Raw genomic sequence first — 16,432 nt, forward strand, 5'->3', positions numbered from 1 at the left:
TAGTTATTCTTTGGTTTGGTTTTAATCCACCTACTGCCAAAGCTAAGACCAAGATAACTTTTGCTGACTCCTCCTCTTGGTAAGTTTATTTTCATTCATCCTTATGCTAAAATTGTAGTCCTTAGCTTCCTCTTTCAGTTCTGCATTTTATCTTGCAACACTAATTACAATGCTCTGAATTTCTTTTTTTTTATTTATTAACATATAATAGTTGTACCAAGGTTCATCATAACATTTACAAAAGTGCTTACAATATATCATAGTTAGATCCATCCCCTCCATCTTTCTCCTTTACCTCTTCTCCCCTCTTTTAAGAACAGTTTCAATGCTCTCATTGTTCCATTATCATATATATTTACATAATACTTCAACCATATTCATCCTCCTCCACCCTTTCCTTATGCTCTTCCCCCACCTCCCACAGTGCCAACTCCTGGACAGGACTTGTCCTTCATTTAAAAAGAAATAGGGGGGAGAAATAACCCAAGCCTTGTATGCACATATGAATAATAAAAGAAAAAAAAAGACATTTTTGTTTATGATGGTTACACAGGGAGCTTCATTGTGACATTTCCATGTATATATGTATTACACCCCGAATTGGTTCATCTCCTCCATTATTCTTTCCACCTTAATCCTCTTCTTATGGTGATTTCAACACACTTGATGGAATGTTCCATGTTCACACTTGTAAAGAAAATATATCAACCATATTCACCTTCTTTACTTTCTCAATTTCCCCATTAAGAAATGGAGATAAAAAGCCTGTGTGGGGAGAAGAGGAAGAATCAGAATTCAGTTTCTTTCAGGCCCTGAACAAATATTTTGTCATATACTGAATTAGAGGTTTCTTTTTCCATTCTTTCCCACAGTGGTTTCTCTCTAATCAGCTTTGTTAATTATTGTCCTCTCACCAGAGTGCAAATTCCTAAAGGATAGGGATTTTCTTTATCATCTGCACACACTCCTTGCAATATCCAAAGCAGTGTATGGGCTGTAGTTCATGTTTTTGTTTTCCTCCTGTATGTTTATTCCTCCTGTATTCATTTTATAGCTGAGAGCTCCTTTTTCCCATCCATTTGCACACTCAAGCCTGGCTGAGACAGTCCTCTCATTGTCTGCCTGTTTTCTTCTCCTTCTCTTTCTTCTTCTTTTGGTAGTACTGGGGTTTGAACTCTAGTCCTCACACTTGCTAGGCAGGTGTTCTATTACTTGAGCTATTCCACCAGCCTTTATCTAATTATTGATTTTACTTCTTTAGAGTCTCTAGAATCTGTGTTTCTTGTCACTGCAGTCACAATCTGAATTTATCCCTAATCATTTATATTCCTTTAAAAGTTTTTCTCAAGTGTATTCCAAGGAATTATAATTGAGTTGAGCAGGATATAATAGGCATAAATGTTTCCACACAGCACTATAGTGATCTTTGCCAGTTTTTATCAGGTAAATCAGATCATATTAGAATTTTTGTTTTTATAAAAGCCCTCCCATAACTCCCCACTGCTCTTTGATTAGAAGGTGAACCTGTTATCCTATTCAATAGGATCCTATTTGAACTGGGGATATAGCTCAATGTTAGTGTGCATGCCTAGCATGTGCAAGGCCATGAGTTCCATTCCCAGCACTGAGAAAGAAAGAAAGAGAGAGAGAGAGAAAGAAAGAAGAAAGAAAGAAAGAAAGAAAGAAAGGAAAGAAGGAAGGAAGGAGGGAGGGAGGGAGGGAGGAACCTGTATAATCTGGTCCTGCTCAAGACCCTAGCCTCATCTCCTGACTCTCTCCCTTTCTCTTCAGCATCTCTAGCCCTACTGACCTCTTGACAGTTCTTGAACAGGTTCAGCTTTCCTTAACCTCTGCACAGCATCTTGTTTAGATTCTGATCTTTATTCAAATGTCATTTCTTGAAAGACACCCTCCTCCTCTAGCCCATCAAAATGAGGGCTTCTTTATCTCAGTGTCCTCACTCTACCCTTTATTTGAATTTATAGATTTTTTTATGACTATTTTTGTCCTTCACCTAGTGCCTATTTCTGGAGAATCTACTACATTGGCAGAAAATGTTTTAAGTATTGGAGATACAGGAAAACAAAAACAAAATGAGAGCACCTACCTTTATGGAGCCTGCATTTTGTTTCATACATTTATTGAAGAAAGATTTGTACATTTCTTGCGTTCTAATACTTACCTAATTTTTAATTGCCCCTCCCCCCACACTAAATGTAAACTCTGTAGGGAAAGATCCTTGTAGGAATCAGCTGTGTGCATTCATTCATCACATCCACCTGCTAGGCCCTAGGGAAGCATGGAAATCCACAAACAGCTTGCCTATTAGGATATTGCATTGTTGGAATCAGAGGACTTGGTAAAGACTGGAGTCCAATGGAGGACTGAGCTCTCTTTTAGCCACCATTCATAGACAATGATTCCTATTATTAATTCAGATCCTTCTACTTCTGTGTCTCTCCAGGGGTTGTGCCCCACTGTCAGCTGCACCATTTGCATTACTGCCAATTCAAATATTTATTCATTGTCCTTGGACAACAGTGAGGACAAAATGATTGAGAAGCATCAACAGTCCCCCTAAACCAAATAATTTGTATCCTAGCACCATTGAACCTTCCAGAAAAATCTGCTTTTTTCAAAGCTATCAGAAGATCCATTTTGTATTTGAATGTTAACTATTTGAAGCAATTCTGAGTACAAGGCCTTTTTGAACTATTATTTCTTAGTACTATTTGAGACTTATAATTGGTTGCACTCTTTGGGTATATAACTCTTTTACCCAATTCATTATCCTTGGGTGGACTGAAGAATGTCAGTGACTCTAGCAAATGTGTACAGAGTCTTCCAATAACTAAATTCATGCTTACTCTGGGAAAATATGCATTATTGGCAATTTGCTTAATAATCTCCCAAAACAATTCAAGTAATGGCTGCTTCTAGTGCTGCCTCTGCCCTCGAAGGCAACAGCGGAACATCTCAGCAGGGTGGAAACTGCTCTGGCAGGCTACAGGTGCTCAGGAAAGGGTGTAAGCATGCTTGGCCCAAGTGGCAGCCTTGGTCTGGCTAGCGAGCCTGAAGCAAAGCCAAGAATAGACCCATTTCCCCATCCTCTGCCTCTTTTCAAGTGTCCTATTAGAACAAAGAATTCACTTTTAAAAGTGAATTTTTATCTGAGGAATTTGTACAAGCATCTACCACTGTTTGAGCCACACCCCATGGAAGAATATCAGCCTTGTCCTGGCAGTGTAGATCTAGGAAGTGCTGAGAGACAAAATGGAAAGATGAGAAAAATAGAAGAAGGCAAGGAAGAGGGGAAAAAAATTAATACAATAACCAAAGGATAAGCTTAGTCAGAGGAGATTTGGGAGGAGGAGATACCATTTCCAAACAGGTGGCCCAAATCATACCTGGAACTTAAAGCCTGAGTATTTTCTTTCTTTTCTGATGTCTTTTGTTGCTGTTGTTTTGGTTTGGTTCAGTTTGGTTTTCTAGATGAGGTCTTGCTACATTGCCCAGACAGGCAACAAGCCATCCTCCTGTGCTCAAGACATGTTCCTGCCTCAGTCTCATAAGTAGCTGGGACTACAGGTGTGTGCCATTGCCCCTGGCTTCTTCCTTTTCTTTTTTTTTTTTTTTTTTTTTGGTGGTTTGGGATTTGAACCCAGGACCTTATACTTGCAAGGCAGGCATTCAACCACTTGAGCCATGCCACTGACCGCTTCTTCCTTTTCTTAGAAACCTTTTCGTTGTAATGAATTCTGTGACACACATTTATAAGGAAAACATAGAAACATACACATACATAATGTACACACAAATGAAATCTGAGATGAACATTTTGGCTTTTTTCTTCTGTTTTTTGACAAAGCCATGTCTATAGACGTATAGCTAGGTATACATACATACTAGATACCTACACATAGCTATGGGTTATCATCCTTTTCACTTAGTCTGTCATGAAAATATTTCTATGCCATTAAATACTCTTGGAAACAATTTTGATGACTGTCTACTCACTCATCTTTTATAAATGTACATATCTTTTTTGACAGGTGAATTTAAGGTTGTGGTTTGTTGGAACATGATCACTCGTCATTCCCATCTAGAAAATTTGTTCTGAGGAACCATTGTATGTACTAAAACTTCAGAGGGTGACGGAGAGCTGGAAAAGGTGGAAACTGATCATATCTTTCAAACCTTTTCATTCACAGCTCCATTTTCCACTTTTCTCCTACCTGAAAATGCTAGTGAACAGCTTATTAGAATCAAATGGTCAGCTCTAAATAAGCAAGAGCAAAGTGCAGAAGAAGTCCTTCCCTACATGCAGATGAGTGACTCCATTAGAAAGCCACCCTTCTAGTTCTAGCATTAAGAAACCAAATGTACAATGTTTCCTTTCATAACTAACTATGAATTCAAAGGGGCATTTGTTTAGGTGTAGTCTGAGAGATCCTACAAAGAGAGATAGTCAAGATAATCCATTGCACTGTGGAAAAAACAGAACTCACATTCATTTTTATTTTTGTATCAAACCCCAGTACCAAAAACAATTCACCTTCTCTTGATATCTTTAAATGTTTAGTTCCATTTCAAACTTAAAATATTCCCCTTCCAATACGTTTTATAGGTAAGATGTGCATAACTCCTACTGTGGCCCTAATTCATCCATATTCAATGGTGAAGGCTGTATGTATCACTGACAACCCAAGAGAATGGCACTGACCACTGGGGTGATGTTGAGAGCAGGAGTCAATGTTTCCTTGGGACAGTAAGCTCGAGATGAGCTCCAGTAGATTCCCAAGGACAGGGTGGAAAGGTGACCCAGAGGACCACGCAACTCTCAAGACAAAGTGGACATTGTAGTCCTGCCAAGCCCACCCCATAAAAACAAGAAAATAAAAATGAGTTTTCTCATGAAAGGAAGGTTCTTATCCCCATCTTGACAAGGAATCTGCTTGCATGCTCTCTTTAGGGGGATGTGAGCATCTGGAACCCAACAACTGTTTCCAAAGGCTTCTTTTTCAAATGTGTGAGTCTCTCTCTGAATTCTGACTGGTCAAAATATGCTCTTTCTGCTCAAAAGTTTGACAAGACCAAATAACCAGAGCTATGTAAATATACTACTTTGGATAACACCTCCCGAGACAGTTAACAATTCTCCCCTCCCCACCCCCCACCACCACTTCTCTACTCACACACTAGAAGCCAGGAAAATTCATCTTTCTCCTTAAGCCACCCTTCCTTACCATCTGAATGCCAAGTTGACTTAAAGTCAACTTCTAAATTTGGGATTGTTACCTTCATCCTTAATCCCATAACAGTTGCCTCTCAGTGGTCAAGCTAAATCCACTTAGCTCATGTCTGACTTGTGGATCTTCTGGGGTGGAAAAGTTTTTTTTAATAATTCTCATTCTTTAGAACAACTGGTAATAATGAGAAAAACTAATGGGCATTCATAAGCTGTTAGAAGACACAGTTCCTGGCCTATGCATTATTCATTTGTGCAAATTGTTGTAAAGGTACCAAATTCACTCAGCAACTGACCAGAAAAGTCTCCAAACTCAAGATTACATTGCTATGCACAGTTCTGAGGCTTGGTTCTGTTTCGCATTTTCATCAGTGACCTGCTTAAAGGAGCAGAGAGCAAGCTCATTAAATTCCTAGATGGGAGGGATGACCAGAACATTACAGAACAGGATTAGACTTTCCCAAGCCTTTGCCAAATTAGCAAAACTATCAGCATCAAATACGTTCACCAGGGACAAACAGATATGTAAGCTGCCCAAATGCAAGCTGAGTAGTAGCAAATCATTTAGGAGAGGAACTGAAAATAATGTAGATTCAAAAATAGACTCATTGTGAGAAATGAACTAGCCCTGTGGAACCCTGGAGTTCATTGGGACCACTGCACCCCTTAAAATGGTTTCAGATTCCCAATTTAGAGATGGTAGAAGCACAGAGACTTCCGGAATTTCTAAGAATGCCAGAGGTCCTTTCTTTCTCACAAACACCTCTACCTTTGGATTCCTGCTCCTGCTTAATTAGCCTGGTTTGGTGTATATTTTATGGCCCTGTTTTAGTTACCTTATTACAAATCATGTTGACTCAGACATTAAAAATGATTTCCCTTCTGTGAGCAAATCATGCCCTCCTGCAGAAGGGCCTTTCTGTTTCTATTGTTGTCTTGAATCTCATTCTAATGCTTTCAGCTAAACTTCTGTTCCCAATAGCTGTAGTGTCTCCTAAATACAAATGGTTCTCTCACTAACAGAACTCTGAAACTGTCTTTAAGACAAAATAGAGAGGATAAACCAATTCAGGATATAATACATAAATACATGGAAATGTCACTATGAAACTCCCTGTACAGCTATCTTAAACAAAAATGTCTTTTTTCAAAAACGAAGAACAGGAAGGTAAAACAGGTCCTGTCTGGGGGCTGGTACCAGTGGAAGGGGGAAGAAGATAAGGAAAGGATGAATGTGGTAAAAATATTACACACTCGTGTACGAAAATGGAAACACGAGACCTGCTGAAACTATTCCAGTAATGGGAGGAGGAGGATAAAGGAGAATGATGGAGGGGTGAATTCAACTGTGATATATTGAAAGAACTTTTGTAAATGTCACAAAGTAGCCCCAGCACAACAATTAAAAAAAAAAAAAGACAACCCTACTCACACCTGTGTTACCTAACGAATGCAAACACAACAAAGTCCTGAGTTGATAGTGCCATAGCCTGGGCTGGCAAGCTTTTCTAGGGCGTGGCCAATAGGAACCATTTCATTCTTTGTTGCAAGTACTCACGCTGATGCTGTAGCAAACATGCGTTCATACGTAGTACATGAAGAGTGGACAAGATTGGATTTGGCCCCCAGTTAGGCCATGGTTTCTGAACTCCTGTTAGCCTCAGTTTTGGAATCTTTGACTTTCAGAGGGTCTTAACAACCATCTTTGTCCAGCCAGTTCATTTTATGCCTACAGAAACCAGGACCAAGAAAGTACAGTGATATTTATGCAAATTCACAAGACAATTAAGCTTGGGTTAAGCTAGAAACAGTAACCTAATCCCCAGGCCAGTGCCCTCTGCATTGCACCATCACTAGGCTATTTCCAGAAAGTTCTGAGGAACCCTGTTTACATGGCAGAGTCTCATCTAGGTATCTTCTCACTATAACTTTTGGTGTGATACATGAGTTGTCTTATGTTCAAGACAAGGTAATGTCATCTTGTAACATCCCAGGGAGGATCCAAGACAAAATGTGGCTAAAGACTTGGGTGACAGCAGGGCATTGGTGGCTCACACCTGTAATCCTAGTTGCAAGGCTCAGATTGGGAGATCGAATTTGAGGTCAGCCTTGGGAAATAGTTCATGAGACCCCCATCTCCAAAATAACCAGAACAAAATGGACTGGAAGTGTGGCTCAACCCGTACAGACCCTGCTTTGTAAGCACAAAGCTCTGAGTTCAAACCCCAGTCCCACACCCCCCACCAAAAAAAAATAAATAAAGACTTGGGTGAAGCTGTCTCTGTCCTGCAAAAAGCAGACTTCAAGGGAACCAGAATAGCGCCCAAAACAGATTGAAAAAGACAGTTGAACACAGAGTTCTAAAGACATAGTATTACTTAGTTTCAATGACGTTAAAGATAGCATACTGCCTGGCACCTGTGGCTCACACCTGTAATCTTAGCTACTGAGGAGGCAGAGATCAGGAGGGTAGCAGTTTGAAGTCAGCCCACGCAAATAGATCAAGAGACCCTATCTCGAAAACACCCAACACAAAACAGGACTGGCAGAGTGGCTCAAGTGCTAGAGCCTCTGCCTAAGAACCATGCAGCTTGAGTTCAAGCCCCAGTACTGCAAAAAATAAACAAAATAAAGCTGACATACCAAAATGGTCTAAGAAGGAACAGTTGTTTTTCATCCATTATTAAAATGGAAAGAGCAGGACTGGGTAACAGGTGAAATGACAGGAAGACCTGAGGCAACTCTGCTATTTGCAAGAATCACAAGTCAGAGAAGTGATAGAATTCCCTTAATAATAAGATCTGAGAGTTGACATCTTCTGGGTAGTATTGGGAGCGGGGGATCAGACTGAGATGGTGACCCTCAAAATCCTATCTCTTTAAGTCCCCTAAAAACTGCAGGAAGAAACCTTCTCTGAGCAAACAAGGACAAATTGAATCATCACGCTTAATGAGAACAGGACAGTTTCTTTGAGGATTGTGAAATGCAAAACAAAAAGTTGCTGATTGTATTGAGAAAATAATTCTCCAAATTTCAAAGAAGGCTCCCAAAAGACACTCCCTGACAGTGGCAGGAATTTGGGGAAACTCGTGGGAAATCTATAGTTTGGAGTCAGAAGCCTAGAGCCCCTTTCAAATGTGTCCATCGGGGGGCATGCTTGATGCTTCTACCTCAGGAAAAGCCAAAAGGTTTGTTTGTTTGTTTGTTTGTTTGCAGTGCTGAGGCTGAAACCCAGGCCTCTTGCACATCAGGCAGTGCTCTAGGGCTGATCGACATCTCCAGCCCTGAGCTCAGGGGTTCTTAACATATTTAGTGGTTGATCTGTAATTTAAAGACCCAGTAGCTTTGGCCTATGCTTCCTTGAAAGTTGAGGCCAAGTTTTTATGATCTCTCTTATTTTCATATCTTTGATAAAGATAAATCACGGTGTACTTCTCATTAATTAAAAATAGTGCAATCTGTTCAAATACCATTTCTGGATAGTGTAACTCATAAATCTGTCCTAGAAGATTATATATCTCAAGCCACCACTTTTCCAAAGTCCCTTTTTCTACATAACAAATTCCTGGCGATTGTAATTTTTCATTATTATAATTTCCTTGCAGATGATCCAGGAACCTGTACCTCGTGTGCTGTAGGGTATTACATGTAAGTCTGGCTTCCTTTTTTTCATGACACTAACTTTTCTGCAGTTTAAGCATTATTGACTTAATCCTAAATCCAGTGATTAAAGCAGAGAGGCCCTGAAGCCTGAAGCAACTCTGTTCTGTGGACTATTAATGAGCAATTCTTGGATTTAGCAATGAAAGCCCAGCTGTTTTCTTGCCTCGAAAGGAGGCCTTCTCTTGCTTGATCCTGGAAGTCACCCAGCCTGACACTGGTGTCTAGGAATCTTGCCATGGGTTACCAAGACTCAGACCTTACTAATACATCCAACCTCAAGTCACTTGGTTCAAATGTCTCCATGGAGATCATGCCCTTAACCGGAATCAGATGTTTGGGGAGGTGGGGGGGATCCAGGTGCTGCATTAGCTGTTAATCTTCCCTTGGGTGATGAGACACAGACCACCAGTTAAATGAAACATGGATAACCATCAGACCCAAAGCTCTCTAATAAAAATTTGCAAAATGGAAGATGGTATGTTTCAACAGCACCTCCTTTTCTACTTTCCCTTCCAGCCTGCATTGTTGCTTATCCTGGAAGAAAAACTAAGCAGAGCAGAGAGATGAAAGAGAAAGGCAGGCCCAGGAAGATGCACAGGCTATATGGTCCCTCCCTTGCCGGGGGAGTTCTGCGATCCATAGGTCTCACGCCCACTTCTCTTTCTCTTTCATCAAGTTTGTCAGGAACACTGGACCAGGGACTCATCTCCAGGAGCACTCAGGGAGGTGCTGGTTTCTTGAACACTGTACCACAGGCTAGTGGCAGGTCAACACTGGGTCATCTCTGCTTCAGCAGGTCACCTCCTCCTGGCACCACATAGCCTTCCCTTTTATCAGATTCCACGAGCTCAGAACGTGGTAGAAGATGAAAAGATGGCAAAAAGAGTGAAGAGAATGAAAGAGAAAGGGAAGCCAAACGAGTCGAAACATACTCAAAGTGAAGAGCTGACCTTTTCATTACCAATGGAGGACCCCTTAACTGACATGCTTGGGCCCCCAAGTGTTGCTGAGTTCAGATTTTTCTCAGATTTTGAAATATTTGCATATATATAATGAGATGTCTTGGGGGTGGACCAAGTCTGTCCCAGAATTCATTGTTTCCTATACACCTTACACACATAGCCTGAAGCTAATTTTCCACATTATTTTTGATAATCCTGTACATGAAACAAAATTTCATAGAGTGGAGTTTTCCACTTATGTCACCATATCAGTACTGAAAAAGTTTTGAATTTGGGAGCATTTCACAGTTTGGATTTTTGGGTTATGGATGTGCAACCTGTACTTCCTCTTGTGGTTTAAATCCAACTTTTCCAGAATGTCTAGACTCTACATTGCCTGTGTCCCTCCATCACTGCACTCATGACCCACTGATTTAAAAAATTGTTCCCTGAAAACAGAGGAGTGGTGCAGAAGAGGCCTCCACATTTGGGGTAATACCAAGATGCCATTTATGTTCATAGTTGATATAGCCACAGATCCCCAAGCAAAAATGCAGGCATTCCTTGGTGAGGTCACATAGTTGGGGCACAAAATGTTCCTTGAAGAAATGGAGAAGTAGATCTTAGACACACACACACACACACACAGACACGCACAATAGTGACAGGAGTAAGAAATTCTTCTCTTTGCCCTTCTTAGAACTCTGCATCCCTCCATTTTAACTCTACCCTGATTGCTTCTTTTTGACCCCTGAATACACCTCTCAACTACACTTGCTTCCTCTGTCACCTGAGCACATCCTCTGTGAAATATGGGAGCAGCCTCTCAGCCTTACCGCTCACCAAAAAGCACATTCCATAAAAACCTCTGAGAAAGAAATGCCCTGGGATCACCGGTTTCCGGGTCCCCCTGCATTCTCCAATATGCAGTCTTTCTCTTCTCTTTTCTCCAACTAAATTCTCTATAAATAAAATCTTTCCGACCTCTAAAAAAAGAAATGCCCTGATGTCAGATGACCTAATGACACTAGGGTGAAACATGAGATACTTGCTTCAAGGAAGACACATTTATAATTTAGAATATTTAGTGCCTTTGACAACAGCCAATGAAATGCTGCACAATAGAAGTTGTTAACGGAAAGAGGCAGTTGTTTCCCTTCATATCTTATTGATACATCAAAATTCATCAAAGGCCAAGAGTTGACTTCATTCCACTTTTCCTTTCAAATGAGTGTTAATGAAAACATTTTACTGTATGATGAGAATATTGGATAATGTATGCAAGAATTCATATATATATATATGCATTCATATACATGTATACAGATGTATTCATATAGATATCTATGTGTGTGTATATGTTAAAGCATTTCAGTTATTGTTAATAATCTCATTGCAGAGGTTCGGGAAAGCTACTGTACTCAGTGCTGAGCTCTCTCACGCCTTCTAAATGCTAGTGCAGCAATCGGCAAAAGTCATCTGTTCATTCAGACTTTGGTTAAAATCCTGGTCCCACCCTTAACTAGATTTTGAGCATTTAACCTTGACCTTTGGTTCTCCTGCTTAGAAATGAAAAGATAAGGAATATCTATCCTGTGATATTTGAACAGAGATTAAAATGAGCTGACACTTAACACAGAAGCAGCGCTCCATAAATCAGAATCAATCCTCCCTTTCTTCCCAGCCCCTCCCAACTGGAGGACAGAGGGTCCTCAGGGTCCAGAAGGAGGTGGTGAATGACTTGGTTTGGCAGGGCAGTACTGACCAAGTAGAAGTTCCCTCTCTTGTAACCCAATTATTCACTCCTGTTAAAAATGCTTCATAGACATGTAAGAGGAGATCAAATTATGGTGGGTAAGCAAAAGATGTCAGCATATCTCATAGAAGAACTTGTACCTTTATCTCCTAGGTTTGAACACCATTGTTATAAAACCTGCCCTGAAAAGACCTTCAGTGAAGAATGGGAATGCAAACCATGCAACATTAACTGTGGCAACTGTGACCGGAATGAGTGCTACTGGTGTGAAGAGGGCTTCTTTCTCTCAGGTGAGCCAGAGACGGACAGTCTACCAAGGAGAAAGAATGAGGCTCTGCAGTCCTACCCCCGCCCCAGTGTGCCTGTGATTGGTTTCAGAGTCTTTGTACCGGCATCTCTGGTCCAAAGAGGAATTTTAATTTGGTTTAAAAATAAACACTATCCAGAACTACTTCCTTCTGCATTTTGTACTGAAGCATAGCTCATATTTCACTAATTAATCTCAAATATCTCCAAGCTGGTAGAAATAAGAGTAAATGGGGCTGGGGAGAGAGGGGGAAACATGGAGATAAAAGTTTTGGAACTTAAGTCAACTGGAATATTCAGAACCAAGACCCTTTTCTTAAGACTTTAATTTGCATTATACAGTCCTGTGCATTGTAAGAGTTGAACAAGATCCTCTGTCTTAGGTTCACCCAACTTTGACTTTAATAGAAATGGATAGTTGGGAAAGAAATTCTGTGAGTCTTCCAACTGTTGGGCCAGTGGTCCAGTGCTCTTGAATGTTGGGAAGACAGTGTGAGGCAGTCAGTTCTTAGTGATCCTCAATGGGTCTCGTAGATCAATTTTATTTGTAGTTTTTCAAGATTTCAAGGGTGTTAAGATCTTAATTCAAAGCTTCTCAGTTGAAAGAAGACTTAGATAAAGTGTTGAGTTTATAAAAATACATTCCTTGACTGAAATATGCTAATACCATCTTGGTTTATTTAAAAAGAAGTATGTTCTCCCTCATTTGTGGACTTAGATCTAGGGCAAATACAGCAATGCTGTTGGACTTGGGTCACATGACAAGGGGAGAGCACATACAGGAGGTATGGGGATAGGTAGGAAACCCAAAACATGAAAGTGTTTGATGTCCCCACTGCAGAGGAACTAATACAGAAACCTTAAAGTGACAGAGGTCAATATGAGGGGGATCAGGAACTAATGAAAAGGTCAGCTAGGGATGAATCAACTTGGGATGTAACACATGTGTACATGGAAGCAATGCTAGGAATCTCTCTGTATAGCTATCCTTATCTCAACTAGCAAACACACTATGTCTTTCTTATTATTGCTTATGTCTTCTCTTCAACAAAACTGGAGAAAAGGGCAGAACAGGTTCTGCCTGGAAGCGAGAGGGGGTGGGGGGACAGAGAGGGGGCAGGGGGCAAGGGGGAAGAAATGGCCCAAACAACGTATGCACATGTGAATAAATGAATAAAAAAAAAAAGCTCCTGAGACTCCCTGCAGCCTCTTTCTTTAGAACTTGACTTTGAATGGTAAATAGAGCTAAGCTGGCCAGTCCTGCCTTCATGCTTCCTTTTCTTGTGTTCTTCCAAAGGTGGCAACTGTGTGCAGGAATGTGACCCTGGCTTCTACGGTGACCAAGAAGTGGGAGAGTGTGAGCCCTGCCACCAAGCCTGCAAGACTTGCACCAGCTTCGGCTATGACGAATGCAGCAGCTGTCAAGAAGGTCTGCAGCTGCGGCTGGGGATGTGTGTCCCACCCGCTCAGGCCCAGGTGGATGGCAAGTTCTGGAATGGTATGTGCATCCCAAAGAGAGCTTGAGGGGGCCCAGCCAACATATTCTATTTCCGTCCTCTTTGGCACCTGTTTCTAAGTTCTTCCAAGAGGGGAGGGGTCCACTGGGCAGAGCAATGAGTGAGGAGTGAGAATCAGGCTCAGGCTTGGAGGCTGGAGGAGGGAGAGAGTAGGAGGCTACAGTTGGTCCTTGCCTGCCAGTGGGAGATTTAGGATGGTCTGGCCACTTGAGTTTCTACCTGCATAAAGTAGGCCCAAGCAAGGGTGGAAACGGTCCAAATACTATTTTCTCACAAATTTCAGAATAGCTTCTGTCAGGTGTATGTATCTCTTTCTTCTGATAAAGGAAATCTTCACCCAGAAGGGAGGCTTTCCCAATTAGGCCAACATATTGGAACTTAGGCTAATGCAGCTGCTCTTGCTGACAGAATTAGAACTTGCCATCACTTGAGCTTGCTTTTTAAAACCTACATCCTGGGCTGGGGTGTAGCTCAATGGTAGAGCACTTGCCTAACATGAACAAGGCCTTAGGTTTAATCCCCAGCACTAAAAAAACAAAAAAAGTTGCCCTCCCCAGCTGCAGATGGGGAAGGTAAGGGGGAGTGTCTCCAGGAGCAGGAGGGTGGAAGAATTTGGGATGCTAAGAGTAAAGACCTGCAGGTATACATTCCTCCCTGGATCTTTAGAACTTGCCTCCTCACACGGGCCTCTTTACAAGGTCCAAGATAGTTAAAACACAAAATCCTCTTCTTGCTAGAAAAATCTGATTCACAGAGGAAGAGGTGCTCTCTGATTGGGAGCAGGGGTCTACTCAGAGGTTCTCTCAGTGCAGAGACCATGGCAGCTGAAGGAGGCCACACAAGACAAGTATTCCAAGAGCTCCAGAGAGTTACAGATACAGGCAAGAAAGAGGTCTCCCATTGGCTTCAGAGGAAGGGTGGCCATTGCTGCTGTCTACTCTGACAGTTTCACACATAGAATTAAAGGAAGAGCAACTCAAGAGACCATCTCAAAGTCAGCCACCAAAGGTCACAGAGCACATAGGGTCCTACTTGAGACACAGAGTTAGGAAGAAAATTGTTCAGTCCAGACTGGGCTTATCCCGTGAATTATAGCTGAAGCAAAATGCTGAAAATGAGTTTGCCTGGCGGTCAGGCATTTAAGAGGCAGCACAAGAGGGAAACAGTCTGGTGCTGTGTTTCTTGCGAAGAACATCTGTATTTTATCTGGTGTCCTGACGAGGAAAAGGCCCAGGGAGCCAAGACTCAGAGCAGACCTGATCCCTAAAGGATTACGTCTCTTCAACTGGACTGCGCACTTTGCAAGCAAAAACCAGATTCTGATCGCTCCCCTTGGTCGAAGCACCACACCTACTCCTCCACTTTTTCTGCGATCACAAATGTCATGTTTCTGAAGAAAAGGATTTATTTATTCCATTTTGGGGTTTCACACTAATAAGGGATTCAGGACGCAGATGAGCACGTTTCTCATGGCTGGACAAAAGCAATAAACTCAATGACATAGCTGCACTTTTCCATTTCTGTGATCTATGAAATAAGACACACTGAGCGTTAACAAAGCGTTTTCTCACTAAGGTAAGGCTACAGCTCTGCTTCTCCAGCCTAGCTTAAGCACCGGAGTGGATAGTGAATGGGAAATGCATTCCATAAAGCCTTGGAGGACTGGAGCCAAAGCCCACATCTTTCTCCTGCCTTCTTCCCCTTAAAAACAAGGTCGAGAGTGTAATAGGAGAGCCGAGCACTAATTAGCCACACCTTTCTGATGATGGAAAGCAGATTGCAGTCATTCTGGGTCAATTTAGAAGAAACCCAGACAAATTACAGAGTGTTATGAGAGGATGTAGCTGCCTAGGTGGTACCAGCAAGGTTGGGTTTTTTGCTTTTCTTTTGTCTTGTTTTGTTTTTTAAGCACAGATTCAGATAGGAAAGGTATGATGGGCACAAACTTCACCACAGTTCCCTAGGGACAACAGTAAGTTCGTGTTCACATCCAAATATCACAGCCCACCCCTGAGAAAATGTCTGTGTGTGCTGGGAAAATACCCTTGAAAAAAAATCTAACTGGAGTTCACTGAGCTCCTTTTTTAGTACTAGGGCTAATCAGGATGAGAGTGGCAGGGATGAGAGAGCCATCATTCTTTGGCCACTACCAACAGAGAGGAAGATGTCCCATCCTGGTCCAAGGGTGGAGTCTGCTCCACACATCAGACTAAGCCTGGCAATTTCTCCAACCAAGACCAAGCAGTCTCCAAAGATGGCTGTTCTGTTCTCTGTTCTTCCAGCCACCAAAAAATGTGCACAAGTCACTGCACAAATGATCATCCAAGGACCCCCTGTCCAGTCACTATATATATTGTGATGATTACTTAATCCTTAAATGGCAGGAATAAAACCCATATCAAACAAGCCACGAGTGGCTTCAGCAGTAACTCAAGAATCACATGAATCCAGCATTGGTGGAAATGGCCAGGTGCGGCAGGCCACAGGCTTCAAAGGAAAATGGTGGTTTTGGCTGGTTTCCTGGTGCCATTGCTAAGCATGGAAATCATTCTTTCTGATATTGTTCAAGCATTTGAATTTTCTTAAGTGGTTTCCCCCCTAGTAGTGCTGAAAAGTCCTAGAGTCATTCCTTAACATTCCCCTACCCACCTATTTCCCTCATTGATTAAATCCAGGTTGTAGCAGGCTCTAATTACATATTCCAATGAGAGTCTAATCTACAAAGCACAGGCATGGTGAATTAACATTTTATCTTTGACCACATCCTAACAATTTATCAATAGCCCATCTTTTGATCTGAATTCCTAGGCTTGTGGAAAAGACTGGAATCCCATATTCAGTCACAAACACTGAAAGCCACATATGGTGGAGGGCAGTCAACCTCAATGTGTTTTTGTAGCAGTAACAGAACTTTAGAAAAGTTTTATGACATCTTTTATGAATGCTATGGAAATCTAATTTTTAGGACTTCATCCATCTATACATTCAATTTCCTCATTTA

At 41.5% G+C, this 16,432-nt stretch overlaps 2 protein-coding genes across 5 annotated transcripts in view; one reads left to right on the forward strand and one right to left on the reverse strand.

Annotated features, from left to right (window-relative positions):
* The window catches only part of Pcsk5 (proprotein convertase subtilisin/kexin type 5), a 413,349-nt gene that overhangs the window by 350,722 nt on the left and 46,195 nt on the right, over positions 1-16,432 (forward strand). For all 4 annotated transcript variants that reach the window (XM_074052070.1, XM_074052071.1, XM_074052072.1 and 1 more), the window contains 3 exons: positions 8,854-8,896; positions 11,762-11,898; positions 13,212-13,412. In XM_074052070.1, coding sequence (XP_073908171.1) covers positions 8,854-8,896; positions 11,762-11,898; positions 13,212-13,412 — 381 coding nt within the window. The remainder of the gene's footprint in view (positions 1-8,853; positions 8,897-11,761; positions 11,899-13,211; positions 13,413-16,432) is intronic.
* The window catches only part of Rfk (riboflavin kinase), a 101,646-nt gene continuing 85,432 nt past the window's right edge, over positions 219-16,432 (reverse strand). The window contains exon 4 of the mRNA XM_074052080.1: positions 219-765. Coding sequence (XP_073908181.1) covers positions 683-765 — 83 coding nt within the window. The 3' untranslated portion in view covers positions 219-682. The remainder of the gene's footprint in view (positions 766-16,432) is intronic.

The sequence above is a fragment of the Castor canadensis genome, chromosome 13 (genome assembly GCF_047511655.1).
Source record: "Castor canadensis chromosome 13, mCasCan1.hap1v2, whole genome shotgun sequence".
Taxonomy (NCBI): Eukaryota; Metazoa; Chordata; class Mammalia; order Rodentia; family Castoridae; genus Castor; species Castor canadensis.